General features: G+C 37.6%; 1 protein-coding gene across 6 annotated transcripts in view; it reads right to left on the bottom strand.

Annotated features, from left to right (window-relative positions):
- gnaz (guanine nucleotide binding protein (G protein), alpha z polypeptide) overlaps nt 1-22,830 on the bottom strand; it is a 67,782-nt gene that overhangs the window by 20,671 nt on the left and 24,281 nt on the right. For 4 of the 6 annotated variants that reach the window (XM_058788595.1, XM_058788592.1, XM_058788594.1 and 1 more), the window contains one exon: nt 2,017-3,329. In XM_058788595.1, coding sequence (XP_058644578.1) covers nt 2,017-2,739 — 723 coding nt within the window. In that variant the 5' untranslated portion in view covers nt 2,740-3,329. Of the gene's footprint in view, nt 1-2,016; nt 3,330-4,982; nt 8,049-21,243; nt 21,262-22,830 lie in introns of those variants that run through there. The other 2 variants (XM_058788597.1, XM_058788593.1) reach the window with 2 other exon arrangements.

The raw sequence follows: 22,830 nt of genomic DNA, 5'->3' as shown, positions 1-22,830 counted from the left end.
CACCAAGACTCGCAGAACAATTTTATTTTTAACTCCCCAACTCTAATTGATATTCCAGGCTAATGCACTACTTGGAAGTTCTTGTTGTGAGTCGAGGGAAAAGGTTTAGCATAGCGCACACAGGTATGCAGTCTTTGAACTCACTGATAAGCAATTAGCTTTACCACATGGAGAGAAAATGTATGTGGTTAGATGGTCGTTTAGAAAAGTTAATTCCGAGTCTCAACACAAACATACCTTTAATTAACATTGGAGGCAAATATAATCGGGTTTACTCTGTAAATATCATTTGCTATTAATTGACGGGAAGCCCGCTGTAAAGACTAGCTTATGCTAGCATGAATTTCAATGGGTAGACACTCAGCCTTAGCTAATTTGCTAGTCTTAGCTAGTTTACTCTGGTCTCCCAGTCTGGGGTGCATTTCCCAAATGTAACAATTGTCACATGTTCTGTCATTAAAAAATAGTTAAAAGATTAAAGGTTTTTCCCGAAACCATAGTTCCAATGACCATTCGCAAACAGCACAGTAAAATTTTATTTTTATCCTTTTTATGCCTTTATTAAATATGACAGTAGAGATTAGACAGGAAAGTATAGGGTGGAGAAAAGGCAATGGGATTGGCAAAGGACCTTGAGCCGGGAATCAAACTACATATCGACATGCTGCCCACTAGGCTATCGTCAGAACGGAAAATTTGTGTGGCTGGAACAACAGTACAGCTCTCAACCTGTGGTTTCTTGTTAGCATGTTTGAAATTATGGATGTGCAACAAAGTTATTACGGTTTTGGGAAACAGTCATGACTTGTTTGTCAGTTTCACCCAAAAATGAAAATTCTGTCATTAATTACTCACCCTCATGTCATTGCAAACCCGTAATACCTTAGTTCATCTTTAGAACACAAATTTTGATATTTTCGATGAAATCCAAGAGCTTTCTGAGCCAGCACAGACAGCAACGCAACTACCACATTCAAGGCCCAAAATAACAACTTTATTCAACAATCTGTTCTCTTATGTGTCAGTCTTCGACACGCATTCAATAGAGTACCACAACATAAGAATGCCAGCTCCTGCATCAACAGCATCACGCATATGCGTTGTGATACTCTCGTGAATGCGCGGCGGTGACTGACACGAAAGAGAAAAAAATGTTGAATAGAGTTGTTATTTTTGTTTTCTTTGAACACAAAAAGTATTCTTGTAGCTTCAAAACATTACGGTTGAACCACGGATGTCACATGGACTATTTTAATGATGTCCTTACTAACTTTCTGGGCCTTGAACATGGTAGATGCATTGCTGTCTATGTAGGGTCAGAAAGCTTTCATCAAAAATATCTTAATTTGTGTTCCAAAAGTCTGACAGGTTTGGAATGACATGAGGGTAATTAAAAACATTTTTGGGTGAACTAACCCTTTAATTTCTTCAATGATGCATCATTCTATAGTAGATAGGCAGTGCTATGTCATTCTAAGTGAACGCACCACTGGTTAAGGTGGTGTTTAGTTGGGAGGCCAGGTGATCTCCCAGTCTAAACTGCTGAAAAGGGCCCAAAACCCATCTAAGATCCAAGAGTCAAAACATCTGCTTCAAAAGGCTGGGAGACATGGTAAGACCAACAAACCAGCTTTAGCTGGTTAAGCTGTAAACCACCTACCCTTGGCTGGTTGCCCAGCATTATCTTTCTGATGAAGTTAGATGACCAATGTAGTCTTGATGGATAATTCAGTCCAAATCTATCAGGAACATCAGTTTTTAAAACACAACACGCTATGCTGGTCTTTTAGCAGGGTACTGTTAGGACTCTAAATAGCTTGAATGTAACTGAAACTTGTGTGCTACAGGAAATGTGGAAGCAAGATGATAAAAGCAGTTTGTTTGTCAGTGCCACGGACAAGATGAATTTACTGTAGAGATGTACGTAGCCGTGTGCAGATAACATGGAGTTCATGTGTCTCTGCTTGCATTATCTGTTCGCACCAATGGCCTGAATTCAAAATTGGCTCTCCTTACCGTCTGGTTGTCTTCATAAAGCTTGAGGTCATAGCCACTGAGCTCCACACAGAATATAATGGCAGTCACACCCTCAAAACAGTGGATCCACTTCTTCCTTTCTGAACGCTGACCGCCCACGTCCACCATTTTGAAGGTGAGCTCCTTGAAGGTGAATTTGTTCTCAACAATGCCAGTGGTCATGTCACGTGAGCGCAGAATGTCCTCAACGGTTGGGATGTACTCGGGCGCTGAAATGCGGTCCAGGTCGTTTAGATAATAGGCTGTATTGTCCTCTAGGTGGTACTCGTTGGAGCGGCAAAAGCACTCCTGCACACCTGGATCGGCCCACAAGCGCTTCATCACCCCCAGGAGCTCTGGCGTGATCTCGCCCTTGCTCTCGGCAGGCCCGGTGAGGGCGAAGAGTTGCACTGCGTCGTATGCCCGATCGGCATTGTGGAAGTCGATCTTCAAGGTGGCAAGGGCGCGGATGATGCGGGTGAGCGAGTCAATGGCATTGTAGAGGATGAGGGGCTTATATTCCTTGCAGGCCTCCAGGTTGAAGCCTCCACTATGGATGATCTTCATTTGCTTCACGATGGTGCTCTTGCCGGAGTTGCTGGTGCCGAGCAGGAGGAGTTTGATCTCACGCCGCTGCCGCTGGCTTTCTGAGCGGAGGTGTCGATCAATGCGACGTGAGCGCCGGGCGGCCTCCTTCTCCTCCGAACTCTGCCGGCACCCCATGGTTGACTGCACCTGGACTTGAGCTGGTAATCCCAGGAAGTGGGAGAGTGGACGGTAAATGTATGCAATGTAAAATGATATGGTGATACAGTAGAGCTGATACTAGAGGAAGTTTTTGTTGGAAACCAATTTCAGATTGGTGTTACACAACATGCATTGTTCAAGTCTACAGTTTACAATTTTTTTTTAAGGGTTGATGTTTTGGCGTACAATGCTACCATGACATGGTGGAAGACCCACTCAGGCCCTGGCATAAGGGCGTGTTTGCATTCCAGATCCCAAGGACTTGGGGTTCATATCAGGGGACTCTCTCCCCTGAGCACGGCAGGCTTTAGGTGGACTTCAGTGTTCATCAAGAGAAAGTCGAAACCGTAAGATTCCTTCGCTCTCCTCCCTCATGGCGTCCAGTGTGCTTCCCTGTATTTCTGTGACTGATTCATCTGTTGTCAACTCCTCCCTCCTTTAATTTTCTTCAGACACTTTCCGTCCGATGGAATGTCAGACCTTAGTTCTCGTAGACTGTTTTGGGCGTCTGTGTACTAGATCGTCCTGCTTACATAAGCCAGTAAGGCAGCTAAAGGTCCATGTTCCTGAAGGCAAAAAAAAACAAAAAAATCAAGACATTAGTAATCATCAAACAGAGAGGAGGGAAAGTAAAACTAAGAATTCTAAGAAGAAAGTTTCTGTCTGAGAGATCTTAAACCTTCCTAAACCTTCTGGACTGGACGATGTTCCCACAAAATTAAATATTAATCACTTCACGGTTCTTAACTTCAAAGTCAACATAATACATGCAGTGATAACCCAGTTTTACCTCTGTAATATGACGTATTTCTTAAACAGAATATACAATGAGAAAAAAATAGGACTTGGACTAGGACTTGATTTTGTCCGTATAGAATTGATTGGATTGTGAGAATTGAGCATTTCATACAAGGATGGAGTCAGCCTGAATAAAACACTGCTGGCACCCACTTTTGAGGAGGCATTTTGACCAGGGCATGTAGGCAGAAGGTCAAGTTTGCCATCAAGACCTCGATGCATCCCAATAATAAGGCTTTTTTCTTTTCTTTTTTTTTTAGGTCTATCTTTATTTGCTGTTATTACTGCAAATTGAATTGTAACAATATTTAAGAAAAAGGCTGTGTTACCTACAGAAGTGTCCTAAAACAAAGCCTACTGTAAATAGCTATTTGGCTACTGGCTACTCTGACTTTGGTGATGTGAGAAAAAAATCAAGACAAACTTTTTATAATAGCATTATGAAAGTAAATAGGTTGATTAAAGGTGCACTAAGCAATATTTGAAAATTGAAAAACGCTTTTGACCACAGTGTCAGACCCCCAGGAGACCCCCATGTCCCAAAACACACTTGCAGCCAATCAGCATTAAGGGGCGTGTCTTGTAATGATGCAGCGCTCAATTTGAGTGTACAGGATGGATTTTAGCAGATCAACTACAGATAGAGAGAACTGGAAGAAAAAAAAAAGAGTAAAATATCAGAGTAACAAAACATTAAAAAGAAGGGTTACGATCAGGCAAGTGGTAGGACCCACGTAAATATCGGAGCAGCTTTCCAGTGGTGGAGAGAACTCAAGGAGCAGGAAGGGCTCGAATCGGATACCGAGGTTGCGTTGTTTCTTTTTGATAGGTGAGTAACGTTGATTTTGCATTGTTTCACACAACTTATCTGTGTTGGCTTTTATTTAAATATGCTTGTTATGTGTCATCTTTGCCTGTTTCCACGATTGTCATTATGCCAGGGTTGTGTACGTACATGTGGGGCGGAGATATCTAAATAGGGGCGAGGTCCTATTGGACTATGGATGTGTTTGTTTTGGTGCTTTCAAATATCAACATCGTTTGGCAAAAATCGCTTAGTGCACCTTTAAGCGGTGGATTAGATTTAGTATTCTGTTGCACACAACAGAAATATTTTCAACAAAAACACTTCAATTACACATACAGAATAAACAAATGTACTTGTCACAAACCCAAGAAAAATCACACCAATTGCTTTCATGTGCCCACGAGTAACAAAAGCAGGGTAAACTCTAGCAAAACATGAACAGACATGGTCATTAGTACAGTCAGTCTCTGTTAGCTCTACAATATACTTCTGCTACACACTTCTGCTTTCTCAGACACAAACACATACGCACACGCACACGCACACACATACACACACACACACACACACACACACACATGCCTCAGATCATGGTTTGTATCAAAAATCTAACCTTCTCCATAGTAAGTCTGTCCCATCATGCACTTCCTTGTCACCTGCATCTCTCTGTTAGATCCAGGTCTGCCAAGATGGTGATCCAGCACACAAAGCCCACACACACACACACATTTGTTCTCAAACAGACACACACACAAGCAGAGGCAGGCAGGGTGTGAAACGGAAACAGATGTGAGATGAATGTCCTTCCCTGAAGCAAAAGGTACCGCCCATTCTACTCTCTCTTTCCCCAAGCCTCAACCACTGAGCTAACTGATAGCAGGTGGACTGTTTATTTACTGTCATGGTGGAAAATAACTGGCTCAGACCAGCAGGTGCTTCTCTCCAACTCATTCCAATGTAACAAATGCAACAAACCCCTTTAAAGAAGCCCCTTTTTTTATGGCAGGGCTCAACAATAAGTTTTATAATGTCAACAATGTTTTCTGCTGGCTCAGTCAGGTCAGAAAAAATAAATAAATAAAATTAAAGTCAGGTCTGAAACAAACTCTTGCAAAAGTATGTGAATGCAAAGGCTTCTAGCCATGCAAACTCAGTTTTGTGTGTCAGTGTGTTGTGAAAGGGCCACAATAATGGACAATAATTCAAACCGTCTTCTGCCACACAAAGTCAACTACTGTCATAATGAAGCAATAATGTGAGTAGAATCTTGCTGTTTATATCTGCCTGAATAATAAAACATGCCGTTTAATAGCAAAGGTATTGCAACAACCTGGCAACCGCCCAGAACACCCTAGCAACAGCACAGCAACCACTCAGACCACCTTAGTAACTGTATGGTAACAATCACTCATAAAGAGTCTATCAACTAGCCTACTCAACGCTCAAAGAGACAGAACTTCACAGGACACCTTCACAATTGTAGAGCAACACCTTGAGAACTACTCAACAGCAGAACAACCCCACAGAAACTACCAAAAACACCCTGGCGACCTCATAGCAAGACTGTAAGAACCGCTCAGAACACCAAAGCAACCACTCAGAACACTTCAATAAAAACTTAAGAACCGATCAGAACACCCCATTTAGCAATTGCATAGCAACACCATAGTATCTACTCAAAACACCATAGCAATACCATAGCAACACCATAAGAACCACTTAGATCACTCAAACAACAACTAAAGAACCAATCAGAACACCCATTTAGCAACTGCATAGCAACAACACTGCAACACTCTAAGAACCACTTAGAACACTTAAGCAACAACTAGAGAACCAATCAGACCACCCCATTTAGCCAGTGTATAGTCCCACCAAAGCAACTACTCAAAACAGTAGTTCTCACCACAGCAACACCCTAAGAACCACTCAGAACACTTCAACAACATAAGAACCAATCAGAACATCCCATTTAGTAGTTGCATAACAACACCATAGAAACTACTCAAAACACCCTAGCAACACCCTAAGAACCACACAGAGTACCCTAGCAACAACATAGCAACACCCTAAGACCCACTAAGAACACCTAAGCAACGACTAAAGAATTAATCAGAACATCCCATTTAGAAACTCCATAGCAACACCATAACAACCACTCAAACCACCCCAGCAACACCCAAATAAACACAGAGCAGCCTAGCAACAACATAGAAACACCCTAAGAAACTCAAGCAACAAATAAATAACCAATCAGAGCACCCCATTTAGCAATTGCATAACAACACCATACCAACTACTCAAAACACCCTAGTAACACCTTAAGAACCACACAGAGCACCCGAGCAACAACATAGCAACACCCTAAGAACCACTCAGAATACCTTGGGAATTGCACAGCAACACCAAAGAACCACCCAAACAACCACAAAGCAACTACGTAGAAACTCCCCATAAAAACAACATAGCAACACCCTGAAACCACACAGAACACCCTAGCAACAGGATAGCTCACACCAAAAACCCTACCAGTCATTTTTTCATATCCTTGCATATTCTTGTTGAAGGCATTATGCCATTTATTACTGAAAGCATCCCAGACAATATGAATAAAGGATCCCTTGATATGTTGTGAGCCATAAAACAATTCATAATGAAATATGTACTTTGAAGGGGAGTAGATGAGCTCTAAAGGTGATCTGTTAGAACACAAGAGCCGGAGGGACAGCATAATAAATGGATGCTCTTTGTGACAGGCCGTGTGCTATTGGCGGTGTAACAAATGTGAAATCACGCCATGGCCTAGTTTCACGGGAGAGATTACATTTCCTAGACCGGTCGCACAGAGAGAGAATACATCTCCAAGATCTGTCACAGACACAGTCCTGCTCTTAGAAAGATTATTGCACAAATATGTGTGGCAGGATTTGACGGGGAAAAGCCACAGCAAAGTACGATGCACACAAAGGAAGGTACTGTATATGAAGGGGTTTTTCTGTTGATTCAATAAATGTTTCAGAAATCATGTCAAACTCGTTCAAGTTCAGCTAGTTGCTCCACTAGTGTAGTGGAGCAGTTTCTGTGTTTACACTCCAAATATAATACACTATTTTGTCCCATGGCTTTTTTTTTCAAGCATTAGAGATACTAACTACACATTTTTTGTTGTTGTTGTTTTTAAGATAAAGTATTATCTAAGATTAACCTAGCATAAGTAGCTAATTTATAAAACAACATACTCCCTTTTAAAGGGTCATTTTGGCCTGTCCCAATCATCTTATTTATACTGTTTTGTACGATCTGCTTACGCATGCCTGACAAGTTTCAGGGCTTGCGTAAGGGGTTTAAAAAAAAGGGGTTTAAAAAGGGGTTTCTAAAAATCGCACATTTTCATAAAAATCTAATTGTTCAGATTGCCCAAATTTGGTTCCCCCAGTGATGTAGAAAAGGGATCTTATTATAATATTAATGCCCTTAATCTCCAAGTTTCCACCCATTGTGTTTTCGCAGGCAACAACAGTATACCAGTTGTAATGCCATGGTGAAAGTTCAAGCGAAAGTGTTTAAAGTGAAAGAGTCCCAGCCTCAGAGGAGACAAGAGAGCAGTGGATTTATTGATTTGTTTACTGTATATTACGCTGCTGCCACACAGATCTTTCCCAGCTGTTTACCTTCACAGACATAACCAACTGTTTATGTAACTGTGTGTTTTTAACATAAATGTGTATATTTGACAGATTAAGTGCAATAAGACATGAAAGATAACTTAGTTTAGTACTCACATGCCATGTGACAATTCATACTCGCCACCAATTTAACACAGTGTAAACTAGTTGCATTTTCTTGTGAAATCAAGTTACGCCTTGACTGTATCCAACAATTAAAATAAGAAATGACAAACATTGAAAACATTGATACTAATTTAATTAAAACATATACTTTTACTTAAAACCTATTTATGTCTACCATAAACATAATATTTAGCTTGTACGTAACATACTGTAGGGTAAACGTACCTATTAAGCTCACCAAAATCTACATTGAGACATTTTTAGTGCACAAGATATTGGTTTCAGTACAAAAAGTTATGTTAAAATAAAATATTAATCTCTTGCACAAAAATATTTAATTTTATTTTAAATGACAAAAGCATTTCAATTACGATATACATCATTAAATTCAAAAAGTCAGGCTGTGCTTAATGGGTACATTTTTGTACCCTTTAAGCACACCCATGTTCCCATTAAGCTCACATCATGTTTTATTAAAAATTCTTGTTTATTTTAAGGAAAAATTATAAAGAAAAATTATAAAAATATATTTTTTTGAAGGTACAAAGTCAATCACAAAATAAACAGAACACTAAAATCAAGCAATGAGGCAACGTGTCATCTAAGCACATTGCAACATCAAGATTAGTCCACGTTCATCTAAGTAACACATTCAAAAATCAAATAAAACAAACCAATAAAACATTTAATTCATGGGGATGAACACAGAAACTAGCCTCATTATGAAACTTATTTTTAAATGGATGTCAACTTATCTATAGTCTCTTAAGGCTGGAATACACTACATGATTTTTGCCCCGATTTTCCACAGATTTACAGTCTGGAGAAGTTGATGCTAGTTGCCAAAGACCAGGGCCAGTCAGTCTGTATATTTGAGTTGACAGAATCCATAGAAAACTGATTAACTTAACTTAAAGTGACAACCATCAGTTAATATTTAAAGTCTGTTTATGACGTATTTACATAGATGTTCAGTGTGAAAGAGCTTAAAGAGCACACTGAGCTTAATTGGAGCAGCAACAATTTTTTATAAATTTCATGTAATATTTATTAAAATGACAGGATTTTGCTAAATAAATAGTCTAGGTCATGTATTAATTTCATACATATTTTAATATGAACAACTATTATTAACAATATTTATGATATTATACTTTTTCTTATTGATGTCACACTGAAGCTGTGTGATTTTCATAGTAGAGCACCCTTTAAGCTCACCTTACAATAATATGAAATCTTTAAAAAATTACAGCACTGTAAAACCACAGACCAGCAATAAACTGTTAATTTATAATATTATGGATGTAAAAGTACAAGCCAATAATGCCTGTGAAGTAATATGTTAGCGTAGCAAACAATCTTATACAGCTAGTCAGCTAACTGTGTTCTGTAGCATCTGTGCTGTGTTGCTAAAACTATCTTTTGGATCTAATGTAATTATTTCCCACATCCAAGTTCCAGGTTATAATATGCAAAAGTCTGAACATTAATCTCTTAATTTTACAATAAGTAGTGAAACTTACCCAAAATAAAGGCTTAAACATCTAAAAAACGCACATTTAAGGAGCTCCTCTTTTGGTGAAAGTTTTTAGACAGCTTTCAAAATGGCCGCCAGCCAGTGTGAACATGTGGAGACCCATATCCCAGTGTGCAATGATCTGATTGACTTGAAATTATAGGAGGTATATAGTAACAGACATAGAATTTGGTTAAGACATCAATTAGGATAATAAATAATTTTTGCTTTTTATAATCTGATCTCAAAAATGTAAGTGTGCTTAATGGGTACGTGAGCATAATAGGTACGTTTACCCTATAGCTCTGTTACTACATGAATTCCGCTATTACAAAAAAAGTAAGGTCCCCTAAAATTGTGAAACACAGGATGTGACATAATTTGGACACTTTCAGCAGCATGATGGGAAGACAAGTAAATAACCTTATTTCAGTTTCTTAGTTGACCGCATTAATCAAGTATAACTGTCAACCCTAAATTACCCAAGTTATTGTAAAACTGATATTTTTTTAATTTATGGTTTTAGTTTATAAATAAGTGCAAAACAGACAAAAAATAGCTACACCTATTAAGATTTTTTTTTCTTTTTAAAATTTGAACCCTTTTACCCATTCCATTCTTCTTCTTCTTCTTCTTATTATTATTATTAGTTACTATAATTTTAAACTTCTTTTTACATGTAGAAAATCACACAAACCAGGGTTTGAATTTGCATTTAGACATCCAAACTTAAAAGGTAAAAGGTTTATAAAAAAGATGAATATAAATATAAAACAATATAAATTATTATAAATATATATAGTCTTAATGCAATGTAAGACACTTTGGATAAAAGCATCTGCCAAATGCATAAGTGTAGATGTAAAATAAATAGAAAATAAAACAGCTCATGCAATATTTAGTTATGAAAAATAAAAAAGGGCCCTATTTTGTACCCTGTTGTACACTGTGAAGGTTCCATAAATATTCAAATAGTGCTTGACCGCATTTCTGTATTTCTTCCAGATCAGCATTACATCAGTCAAGCAGTGATGCTTTTAGATGCATTTATATAATTACTTCAGAGGAAATCTGGCAATTGGAGTATATTTATGATAATTGATTATTCTGCAACATTTCACGGCTGTCGGAGACTAGGGTTGACAGCTGGAATAGTTGAGGCCAGAGCAAGTCTCGTTTTACCACTTCCGCTTTCGTAACACGACCCATGCTTGGATGTCTAAACTAACACCGTCGCTTGACGTAAGTATCAGACAAAACTGTAACCTAGAAACCAAAACATTATGCTTGCGACACTTTGTTGAGCATATCAGAAATGCATTGGCAAAGTGTATCAGAAATGTGTCCTGAGGCCATGAACGAATGTGTGAGCGGATGGAGAACGACAGGGGTCTCACGGTTAAGCCAGACTCAAGTTTTCTCATGAGCGCTGAGGTAATCTGACCCCACCGGCTCCCTTTCGCCTCCAGAGATCAGCTGCTGTCAAACCCACATATTTCCTAATTTTAATGCATCCATAATTATAATGACTTTTCATAAAGCTGCACATGGGAGAAAGGCTTAATGTCATACTCTTATCAATAGGAGAACAGGAGAATGTTTACACAAAACTAGTTTTATCTCCCAAATCTGACTTTTTTCTCTTAATTCCAAGTTTACACTTCACAATTCTGACTTTTTCCTCACAATTCTGAGAAAAAATCTGAATCACAACATACAAAATGAGAATTCCATAAAATGAGAATTCAAAAATGTAAACTGGGAAATTTCCCCTCCTCTCGTGCCCATATTTGGTTTGTTCCTGTTCCTGTCATTATGAGTTGATTAGTCTCCATCCGTGTTTGATTTGCTCCCCACCTGTTTGAGTTCTCCTCGTCTGATTTCCTTCAGCCCTGTTTATAAGCCCTGTGTTTCCCTGTCTCCGTGTCAGCTGTTAATTGTCATTTCCCTTGTCTCCCGTGTTCCTACGTGTTTATTTCCAATAAAATCTATGTTTTGGATCAAGTTCCTGGTCTCCGCGTTTCCCTGGCTCCGGAGGATCGTGACAATCTCGCAATTCTGACATTTTTCTCTCACAATTTTGAGTATATATATCATAACTCTTGTCTTTTTCCTCACAATTCTGAAAAAATAAAATAAAAATCGGAATCACAACATACAGTATAAAATGAGAATTCTGAGGAAAAAAGTCAGAATTGTAAACTGGGAATTTCTCAATTCTCAGTTTATATCTCGCAATTCTGAACTTTTTCTAGCAATTTTGAGTATATAACTCACAATCCTGACTTTTTTCTTGCAATTCTTAGTTTATGTCTCGCAATTCTGACTTTTTTCTGTCTCTCAATCCTGAGTTTATATCTTGTAATTATGACTTTTTTCCTATAATTCCGAGTTTGGATATCACAGTTTTTTTTTCTCACAAATCTGAGCTTAAATCTCGCAATTTTAACCTTTGAGTTTATTGCCTCTTTCACACATAAATTCCGGAAAATACACGGATAATGTGTTCAGTGATTTGTCCCGGGATCGTTTGATTGTGGATCATTCACACTGCCAGTGATTTTCTTGAATCTGTGTGTGTTCACACACATCCCATAAAGATCCCGTAAAGACACGCGACATTACGATGTGACATGTGATGTGACGCATTCCGTTTCATTAAGCTGGCGAACAATCTCAGCTTCAGCGTGGATAGTGAGGAGCTCTCTGATCTCTGCTTCATTACAGTTTGCACATATTTTTTCCTCGTGAACATTGCTCTTCCCTCAAAACACCCGGTAAAAGAGTCGCACGATGACGTGCGTCATCACTATGACACACCCTTTACAGCATTGGTTCTTTTCCGGGACCAACGTGCAGTGTGAAAGTCTAGCAATTCTGACTTTTTACCCACAAATCTGAGCTTGTATCTTGCAATTTTGATCTTTTTTGTCTCTCAGTTCTAAGTTTATATCTCACAACTCTGACTTTATTTCAATTCTGACTTTCTTCTCACAAATCTGAGCTTAAATCTTGCAATTTTGACCTTTTTTGTCTCTCAATTCTGAGTTTATGGCTTGCAATTCTGACTTTTTACCCACAAATCTGAGCTTGTATCTTGCAATTTTGAACTTTTTTGTCTCTCAATTCTAAGTTTATATCTAACAACTCTGACTTTTTTCTTCACAATTCTGCAATTACCCTCTATTACCCTCTTATAATATTTAAAAGTAAAAATAATTGGAATTGATTGAATTGTAAAACATTTACATTTTGATTTCATGCTGACTCAAACTCGGTACAGTACAGACACGGCCTTTGATGATACGGACCATTCCTCTGGAGACACTGAAAAAGTTTGTAAGTAGAAATGAATATCTGAAACAAATGAAAGTCAGTGTACCTGTCAGATGAACGCATTCTGAGGAACTCTGAGGTCGTATTTTTATTGAGTTGGTCACCCATGTGACCCTGGCCACTACAGACTACTCCCTTTCCCCAGAACAAACCCAGCTTTGTGCAATAAATAGATTGTTATATAACACGCAATGGCATCTCTGTCTTATTGATGAATGCTTGTGTTATGTAAGGCTGCCTGCCAGTTGTAACTCTCTGGGATACACTCCTGGCCCAACTCATACTGTATATGTCTGACAAATATCACATACAATTCACAGAGCGGGAAACCTGTGTTGAATTAAGTGAAAGCATACGATGGTTTTTGTATCATGAAACACAGATTTGAAAGAGCCTCTTGGGATCTTTATGTTCTTGCTCAGTTCAACTTTATGTTCCTGTTTAATGTTAACCAACAGTCAAATTGCAATTTATGCATTGTTTTATGCAGACTAAACTACCTTTTTTCTTACTGAATATCCTGTTTTACTGGTGATGTACAGTGACTCTACATTGTAACATATATAGAATAAATCATGTTTAATAATCTAATTGCACTGATTTTTAATTCATGCTAATTTAAAGAAAAAACCATTATGTCTACACAGGATGATTTTCATTTCTGTATATATTTTGTAATGTAAAAACAATTGCTGTAATGCAAAAATACATAAAATTAGTAGTAATAAATAAGTAATTATACACATTATACACATACAAAGATATGTAAGCGTGCAAAAAGAAAAACAAAATTGATATATATTTTTATATAATTTTAATCTACACGCTGCACAAACATATATACAAAAATAATAATTAATTAACAATGAATTTTACGAAATCATTTTTTATTTCACATTAAGATCATGAGAATTTGGGGAGAAATTGCCTAATTTTCATGAAAAAAAAATCCCAATTCTCCAACAAGCCAATTTGTTTATTAAATTAAATTAAATTAAATTCAAAAATCCAGAAAAACCTATCAACTCCCTTGATCAAATATACAATATTTGTGCACATAAAAATCACAAACCTATGATCATTTTCTTCCCCTATATAAAGTAGAATGACCCAGAGAGTTCATTCCTGCCATCTGTGTTGAGGATGGCTTGATGTCAGTCCCTGTCTCCCCTCCACCCACCCTCCCCACTCCGTCCCTTCGGTATTCTGGCACACTAGTGAGGGAGGGTTGGTGTCTATATATCACACCGCTGTATTTCCCCCACAATGACTCATGCCCCAGTTACAGACACTAATTGATTACAGTGCAGAACCATTATACAGAAACCATACGGTATCCCACCTCAATGAAACAGACTCATAAATCTTCATAAATCACATCTCATCTCTCTGTATTATTAATAAGGCATCACTGAAAAGGAAGCCACAGTAATGTAAACCGAATTCACAAACTGGATAGGCATTCCTGAGGGCAAACGACAGCTGAGATTTGTTGTGTCAAATGTACAAGTACTAAACGCTAAAGCATTAATATGTCTGATATAAACTCTAAAGCTATTAATCCACTAAGCTAGTTCTCAATTCGCGCATCGGGGTGAGTGCATTTTAGTCTATTGAGCAGTCCTAGGTTACTGTGTCAGTGGGCAGCTGAGACCACATACCGACAAGAACAGATGCAGCCTTTGATCACACTGACAATAGTGAACAATCATACAATTCACTGAGCGATGTAGAATCAGATACCATTTCCCTTAATTTGTCTTCTTGGTTTCAACCATCCGTCATAAGAGCAATCATTGTTTCAAGAGATGTGTATCAGAGGGGAATTTTCAATGCCCCACAACCACCGTTGCAATCGGTTTCAAGTGCCGTTGGGGAGAATTTCCTGTTGTACTATTAATTTTTTTTGCTTCTTTCATATCTCATCTTTGGATTGAAGACACAGGGTTTCAATTTGGCCAGCGAAGAGCTGCGGCGCTCAGAGTTGTGTCGTGTGACGTCAGAGATTTGATGGAACATGCATGACTCAAATCAGCCATTTAATTGTTCTTGTGAATTCCACCGCAGAGCGCCTGGAGTCCACTTGACCGAGAAGAAGAGACGCTTTTATGGAGAAATCACATATACAATCTCCTTAATTTCAATTATTTCTCTTATAGACTGATGAGATAAAATGGAGTGCAAATTGGCCAGAAACATACTCATGTCTAGGGCTGCATGTATTTTAATTGTCATCACAATTTCTACTTCTTTAGATCAATTAAGCATCATTTTGTATTTATAATTTGCATAATAATGTATCACCCCGTTTTTTTTTCCCCCTACAAAAAACCATTAGGATATTTGGTAAAGCTTCATGATGTATTTTATGTTGTAGAATAAAACAATTTTAAATTTTTTTTTGTGTTTTAGGCATTTACCCAAAAACCCTTTCAAACACTGAAAACATTTTATTGTATTTCATTTGACACTTCTTTCATGAGCTTTCATGCTTGGGGTTGCCAGATGTCAAGCGTTTAAATCCCCAAATCAGAGCTTTTGCCAAGTGTTTTACTTAATCTCCCAAACCTGGACACCACATGCTTGCACTCTCTCTAAAATGAATGATGATATGAAAGCACTGATGAACGTGTATGTTGGAGTTTAGCGATCTCCACTGTTCAGCTCAAATTCAAGTAATACAGCCAGTCTGTGTTTCTTCACAAGGCTGTTTGTGCTGTGCGCTGCAGCTAAATCTGCGAGCAAACCTTCTCAGTAACAAACTGCAATAAATCCAAATATAAATCTCGACGATTTGTGCCTGTAGTAGCTACAAAGTCCTTTGTTGTTTTAATAGAAAACCGTGAACATAATTTGAAATTATTGGAATTAGGAATTAGCTTTTGAGAGAAGCTTCTTAACATAATAGTATGTGTTCATGTGTGTGATAAATATAATAAATGATGAGGTAAAATACAAACTGCTGTTGTCTTGTGCTTACGTGCAATAGTGCAATAATTCTATAGAATGTGAAAAGAAATTTCTTCAGTTTCACAATCATGAATAATAAATTGCACAACAATTTAACCCTTAGTTTGTCCCTCAGCAAAAATGACTCATGTTGATGTTCATTCTTGCATAAACAAACCTCCATACCAGGGTTGCCAAGTTTGCATAACCAGGGGCGTAAATTTCATCTAACAGTGGGGGTGGGGGGGAGGGGGGTAATATATATAAAATTACTCAAGAGCAATTTTTGAAGGGGACACAAATAATACAGCCAAAATTGTACTTGTATGGATAGATATGTGTACACAGCATGTGTATAGCATGGAGACCATGTTTAAATATGATTTCGGTTCATATTGTTCACCACGCGGTCATATTATAATTATCATTTTGTGTCCTCCACATAGTAGGCCTATTTAGGTTTCGCCTAGGACTGAGGACTTCTCTTTAGATATTCACTGATCTGCCACTTAACATCATATTGAGCAAAACCCAACACATCGGTAGGTCTACAATATTTGCCTAATATCAGTTCACACACAGGCTTATCGCTGTGTTAGTTATAGTGGGTGACAAGCTACGGAATTAAGCTTGGTAACCTTATAATCGCCCACAGAAAAATACATCGGATATCATCATTTTTTTGTCATGACTAATTTATTAATGATCCAGCATCATCTGTATTAAACAGAAAGAATCATTTCACATGATGTATAAATATATAGAATGAAATAGCCTTGACAGCCTAAGTTACTTACAAATAACTACTGAAGAACTTTACTCTCTCCCACCGGACTCGTGTGTGTGTGTGTGTGTGTGTATCGGTAAAAGTGGAAAGGAGGCAGTGGACCAAACCACTGTGAGGCAAGGGAGGGGGACTGAAAACATTTCTGAACTTAAATCGCTTTTTTGCGTTTATTTTGTTTTGAGTCACTTTGTTTTGAGTCACGTAATGATATTTTTAGGGCGGTCAACCCTCGGATGCGTGATTTATGTCTATGTGCGTAACAAAACCAGCCAAATTGGTACTCAAAACCTGCCCAATCATTGGTCAAAACCTCCTTCCAGGGGGTTCCACCTTCGCGTTCTGAGGGGGCGGGGTTTATTTGCCTTTATTTATTATTTATTATTTGCCTTTATTTAACCAGGAGAGAACCTCACTGAGATTAAAAATCTCTTTTCCAGGAGTGTCCTGGCCAAGATAGGCGGCCCAGTTATACAAATACATATACAACAAAGAACAATACATCACAACAATAAAATATTACAGCATTAAAAGCATTTGCAAATCATTAAATCATTTTCTATTCCACGCAAAAGTGTTTTAAATTTACAAGGAGACACCAACTGATTTAGCCGGAGTTTCATTTGAAGAGAATTCCAGTCTGACGGTGCAGCATATTCAAATGCAATTTTACCTAAATTAGTTCGTGCTGAAGGTACATGAAGACTGTAAAAAGACTGAGAACGCAATGAATAATTAACAACTACTTTTTGGTGAATCAAACAACAGAGATAGGATGGCAAAAAACCCAGAATAGCTTTGTAAATCAGTAAATACCAATGCATTTTCCTTCGAACAGCAAGTGAAGACCAGGCAACTCTATTATAAAGTATACAATGATGTGTAGAAAATTTACAATTCGTATCACTTCAACCTGCAGACTAAAAAAACTACCCGCGGCAATATTATAAAAGTAGCCCAATTCCGTGGGGAAAACGCAGACATGGAAACACTGCTCTATGCTCAAGGGGGCAATACAGTTACATATTTGTACCATTAAAACATTATTTAGGAAGCTAGCTAAAACATTTTGACAGAAAAGTGTATGGAATTGTATTTACCAAATGCTATTGTATTCCCTACCAAGAAAAAAGGAAATTGACTACAGAAGAAAAAGATGGTTTGTGCTACCGCTATAAAGCCCCTTATGGCAAATGCAAAAAAAGCTAAGAAATATCAAACTCTGAGCAATAAAATGTCCCTCCAGGTAATTTTGCCATAGACGGTTAGTTTTATCAGTATGTACCACATTATGGCCACACTAGAATATCAGTTGGTTTTTGGAACATATTAGCACTGCAGCTAATGACTAGCTTGTGCCAGCTAACATCTTAAATGGGATTTTCCGGCAGGGATATCATAGAATAAGGCCAGATTGCAAGCAAGCTGCTATTGATTTGCATACTGTCAATTTAGCATACTTCCTTCCTACTTAGTGAGAATTCAACTACTATACTGTATATCAACCACTAAACCACTAACTCAAGCAAGAAACTGGCAGAAACTTTTGTATAGTCACAGAAAAAACAATAACGTCAATGTCAAGGGCGGCTCATTATGAATAAATGGATGTCACAATATGAACGTTCAGCACAAAGAGTACACTAAACCCCTGAAGAGCGCTAACGCCCCAGAAGCAGCACACACACCCAGCATGACTTGTCAGCTTTTAAAGATTGCCACAGTTGTAACAACAATTACAGCTAATGATTCTGATGCAACACATTCAACACTGCACTAGTGCCAGTGCCACGAACCATAAAACAACTGCTTTAAATACACAAAAAAGAAATCAATAAAACAAAGAACACTGCAGATCAAATTGTTTCCAGGCCATTAATGCAGCTGTGAAACTCTTTAGCATGAGGTTAGCGTTGACCGATTAAAGGCAGGGTAGGTTATTTGGTTAAAAAAATATTTTTGTTATGCTGGTTGAAAGTCTCTTCACATCCCGTTATAGCAATCATTAAGTGGTCCAAATGTATTTATATGTATTTACTACTATGTCTGTGGAAGGCATAGGACCATAAAATGTTCATCAAATCATATCTCTCGGTCCATGGGCTATGATAAGCTGTCCTACCTGCCTGTCAATGTATGTATTTGCATACTTCTGTGCACCTTGATGGCACAGACATGACACGTCATCATGGCGTTCATTACGCTATTGCAGACCGAGTGAGAATGGAAGGCATTATTATTGTAATATTTTGAGCTTTGTACTGTAATGTTTTCTCACTGGTGAATGAGACATGAGGTAATCTGAAAGCTTCCATCAACGATGTCTCTCACCGTGTTGCTGGTTAGCCTCTGGTCTTCATGTGCGCGATCATGTGTTTTGGAGGAGGCGTGGCTTTGGAGAGTGATTTTCAGGGAGGATGAGATCTTATGCTTTCAAAGCTGGCTTGCTATTGCTAGTCTCTACAAAATCGGCTAGCCTACCTTTAAAGGGTCATTCCACCCCAAAATGAAAGTTTTGTCATTAATCACTTACCCCCGTGTCGTTCCAAACCCATAAAAGCTTTGTTTGTCTTCGGAACACAATTTAAGATATTTTGGATGAAAACCAGGAGGCTTGTGACTGTCCCATTGACTGCCAAGTAAATAACACTGTCAAGGCACAGAAAAGTATGAAAGACATTGCCAAAATAGTCCGTGTGGTGCGGCTGACACAGAACAGTGTACGCTATTTGCGTCCAGCGGATACTCTCCAAAATGGTGCTACGGAGACTAATTGTTGAATAAAGTCGTTATTTTTGTTTTCTTTGAGCAGTAAGTGTTCTCGTTGCTTCATTAAATTCATATTGAACCACTGATGGCAGATGGACTATTCTGTCGACGTCTTTCATACTTTTCTGGGTCTTGACAGTGGTATTTACTTGGCAGTCAATGGGACAGTCACTAGCCTCCCGGTTTTCATCCAAAATATCTTAAATTGTGTACCGAAGACGAATGAAGCTTTTACGGGTTTGGAACAACACGGGGGTAAGTGATTAATGACAAAACTTTCATTTTGTCAACCCTTTAACACTGCTATTGTTTTTAAATCCTTATGTATTGTTACAACCACTCTGATACAACTGACTTAGGTCTACTTTCTATTACCAGTGTAAGATATTTTGACCAAGGGGGCAAGCGAGGCAGTGTCTCCAAAAAAAAAAAGAAAGTTGCCGTGATCGGCTAATTACCCCTTATTATGCTTGAAACTGGCCCGCTAATCAGCCTGAATAGGTCAAACTGATGGAAATAGATGGACTAATCACAAAGTACACAACTCACCCACTCAGGAAACACCAATTCGGTCACATCTGAATCAAAATGAATTTGAAGTTACTTCATATGATGATCCAAGAGTAAGCTGTTTAAGAAACCAATAGTCTCAGTTAAAAGAAAGCTGCACATTGATACCTCTAACACACTTGATGCTTTTACAGATTTACTTTTTACTATAAAACATAAGAGTGAACATTTTGTATTCTTTGTTGCATCATTTTTGCAATCATTTTGTTTAGTTTACAAATAAAGCTACTCAATTTGTTTAAAAACTTCAAACTAGATGGCATTTTGATATTAAAAATTCAACCTGAGACTTTGATGTAACTTGGTTTAAAAAAACAGTATAGTCTTGGTTGCAAGTAAACGTTGTTCCATTAACCCAGAAACTGTCAAAACATCAAATGTTACAGGAATTTATTCTGAAATGGAAATGTGTCTGCTCATTTCACCACACTTAACTCTTTAATAAATCTACAAATGATTCAAATACTCACAATTTTCCAGGAAAGTTATCTTGTCAGTCTTGTTTACTCAGGAAGTTCTTCTGGTGACTTTAAATGTCAACTTCTCATATGCTAATAATCACTGGTTTGAAAGACTCTGAAACATGTTAGCCACAGAGCTATCAATGACCGAAAAAGAATGAAGCAAACCGGTAGTAAGATTCTGCAAAATCAAAACGACAAAAACTGAAACAACGTCAGATGGAAGCGAGATGTAAGTCTTTGGGTTTTTCTGAGAATGTTCTCTGAGATTTGAGACATAGATTGCGAACAGGGGAAGATTTTCATTTCATCTCAAAACCTCAAACGGCAAACCACGCTCATCCATGATGTCAAACGTGGCTCAGAATACCACTGTGATGGGATTGCGCCTCTGGGACTGACAGCTGCCACTAGACGGTACGAGAAAGATTATGGATGGGATGAAACGATGGCTAACGTACAGTGTTCCAGCTCAGACAGGAATCAGCGCTGTCTTTCTTGGGTTCTGACTCATTGGTGTTATACAGGAACCTGCCTACGTCAGAAACAATTAAGATGTAGGTCGCAGACTAGATATCCAGCAAGCTGCATTTAAAGCCTTGCATTATGCAAGACATCCAAACCGGCCTAAATAGCATCGTTTACATTGTTAACTTATAGTTTATCCAAAACGGAACAATCTGTCATCATTTACTCACCGTCATGTTGTGCTTCTCTTTGGTAGACCACAAAAGGAGAAGTTAGGATTGGACTTTTTTCCAAGCAGTGAAAGTGAATGGTGACCAGGAACTGTCAAAGTCCAAAAATGATAAAAAAAGTACCATAAAAGTACCTTAAATGCAGACCATGTGTGAGGAAAAGAAAAAAAATTAAAGTCAGTAGTCACTCAAAATAATTTTCTTTACATCCCTCTCAAATCCACGGAGCCTTGCAATACGGAAAAAACAAAATTATATATATATATATATATATATATATATATATATATATATATATATATATATATATATATATATATATATGTATATATATATATATGCCATAAACGTACCTTAATTATTTAATTTATTTTTTGTATGTATTTTTATTTACTTTAATATATAAATGAAAATAAATTAATAAATAATTATATATATACCATAAAAGTACCATATATATATATATATATATATATATATATATATATATATATATAGGCCATGAATTAAGAATTGCATCCCACCACGACTCTATAACCAGCTTTTTAAAAATTGTTTCCATGACTTATTAATTTGTGGCCACATTTCATTCATTTGTTCTTCTTTTTATTAGATCATTTCAAGAACTTAGTCATTCTTGGCCACTTTTTATTCATTTGTTCCCTCTTTTTATTTAAACGGTTCCATAACTTACTTTATTCATTTTCCCCCTTGTTTTTATTAAATCAGTTCCATGATTAATTAATTTGTGGCCCTGTTTTTATGAAACAATTTCCACAAAATATTAATTTGTTCCCTCATTTTAAGTAAATCATGGCCATGTTGTACTAATTCATTACAATGTTTTAATTTAGTTAAAATGTGATAAAACAAAATAATAAGTCGAGGGAAAAAATTCCCAACCTGCATGTCATGTACAGGCTTAATTCTGTGCATTTTAAATATAATTAGTGGTGTACAATTTGCATTATACATGAACGTTAATGAGACCTGAGAAGATTATCAGTCAATAATGACTTTTATCAAGCCTTATGTCATTTTATGAGAGTGACAGTTCTTGCTCCCCATTCATTTTTATTGTATGTAAAAGAGCGGCATGAACACTCTGCTAAATTTCTCTTTTTGTGCTCCATGAACAATAAAAAAATTATTTAAGTTTGGAATGACATGAGGGTGAGTAAATGATAACACAGAGAGGGAACTATTCCTTTAAGACCAGCCCTGGTGGGTTACCAGTATTACCTATTATCACATTTCTTTATGCACTTTCAATCACATACTTCCGCTTAATTTCCTTTCTTTTTTGCAACGACAAGATACTAGGCCTACTAAGGGACAAGCGCTTAGACGAGTTACATCCAACCTGAGTACTGGATCAGGGAGACAAAAAGATTGAGGCCTTTTACTGTAAGTAATAGCGATTAGAAGGATTGTAATTATGACAGGTTGTGAAGATTGGCAAAGAGCTTGAGGTGAAGAAGTGAGACAAAGCTTTATGAGGATGAATGTGGAGACACAGCATCGGGTTATCAGGATGAAGTCGTTCTGCTTTATGACTAATTACTAAATCACTCAAGGTCAGAGTTT

This window comes from Onychostoma macrolepis, chromosome 10 (assembly GCF_012432095.1).
Source record: "Onychostoma macrolepis isolate SWU-2019 chromosome 10, ASM1243209v1, whole genome shotgun sequence".
Taxonomy (NCBI): domain Eukaryota; kingdom Metazoa; phylum Chordata; class Actinopteri; order Cypriniformes; family Cyprinidae; genus Onychostoma; species Onychostoma macrolepis.
This window is presented reverse-complemented; position numbering and strand designations above follow the sequence as displayed.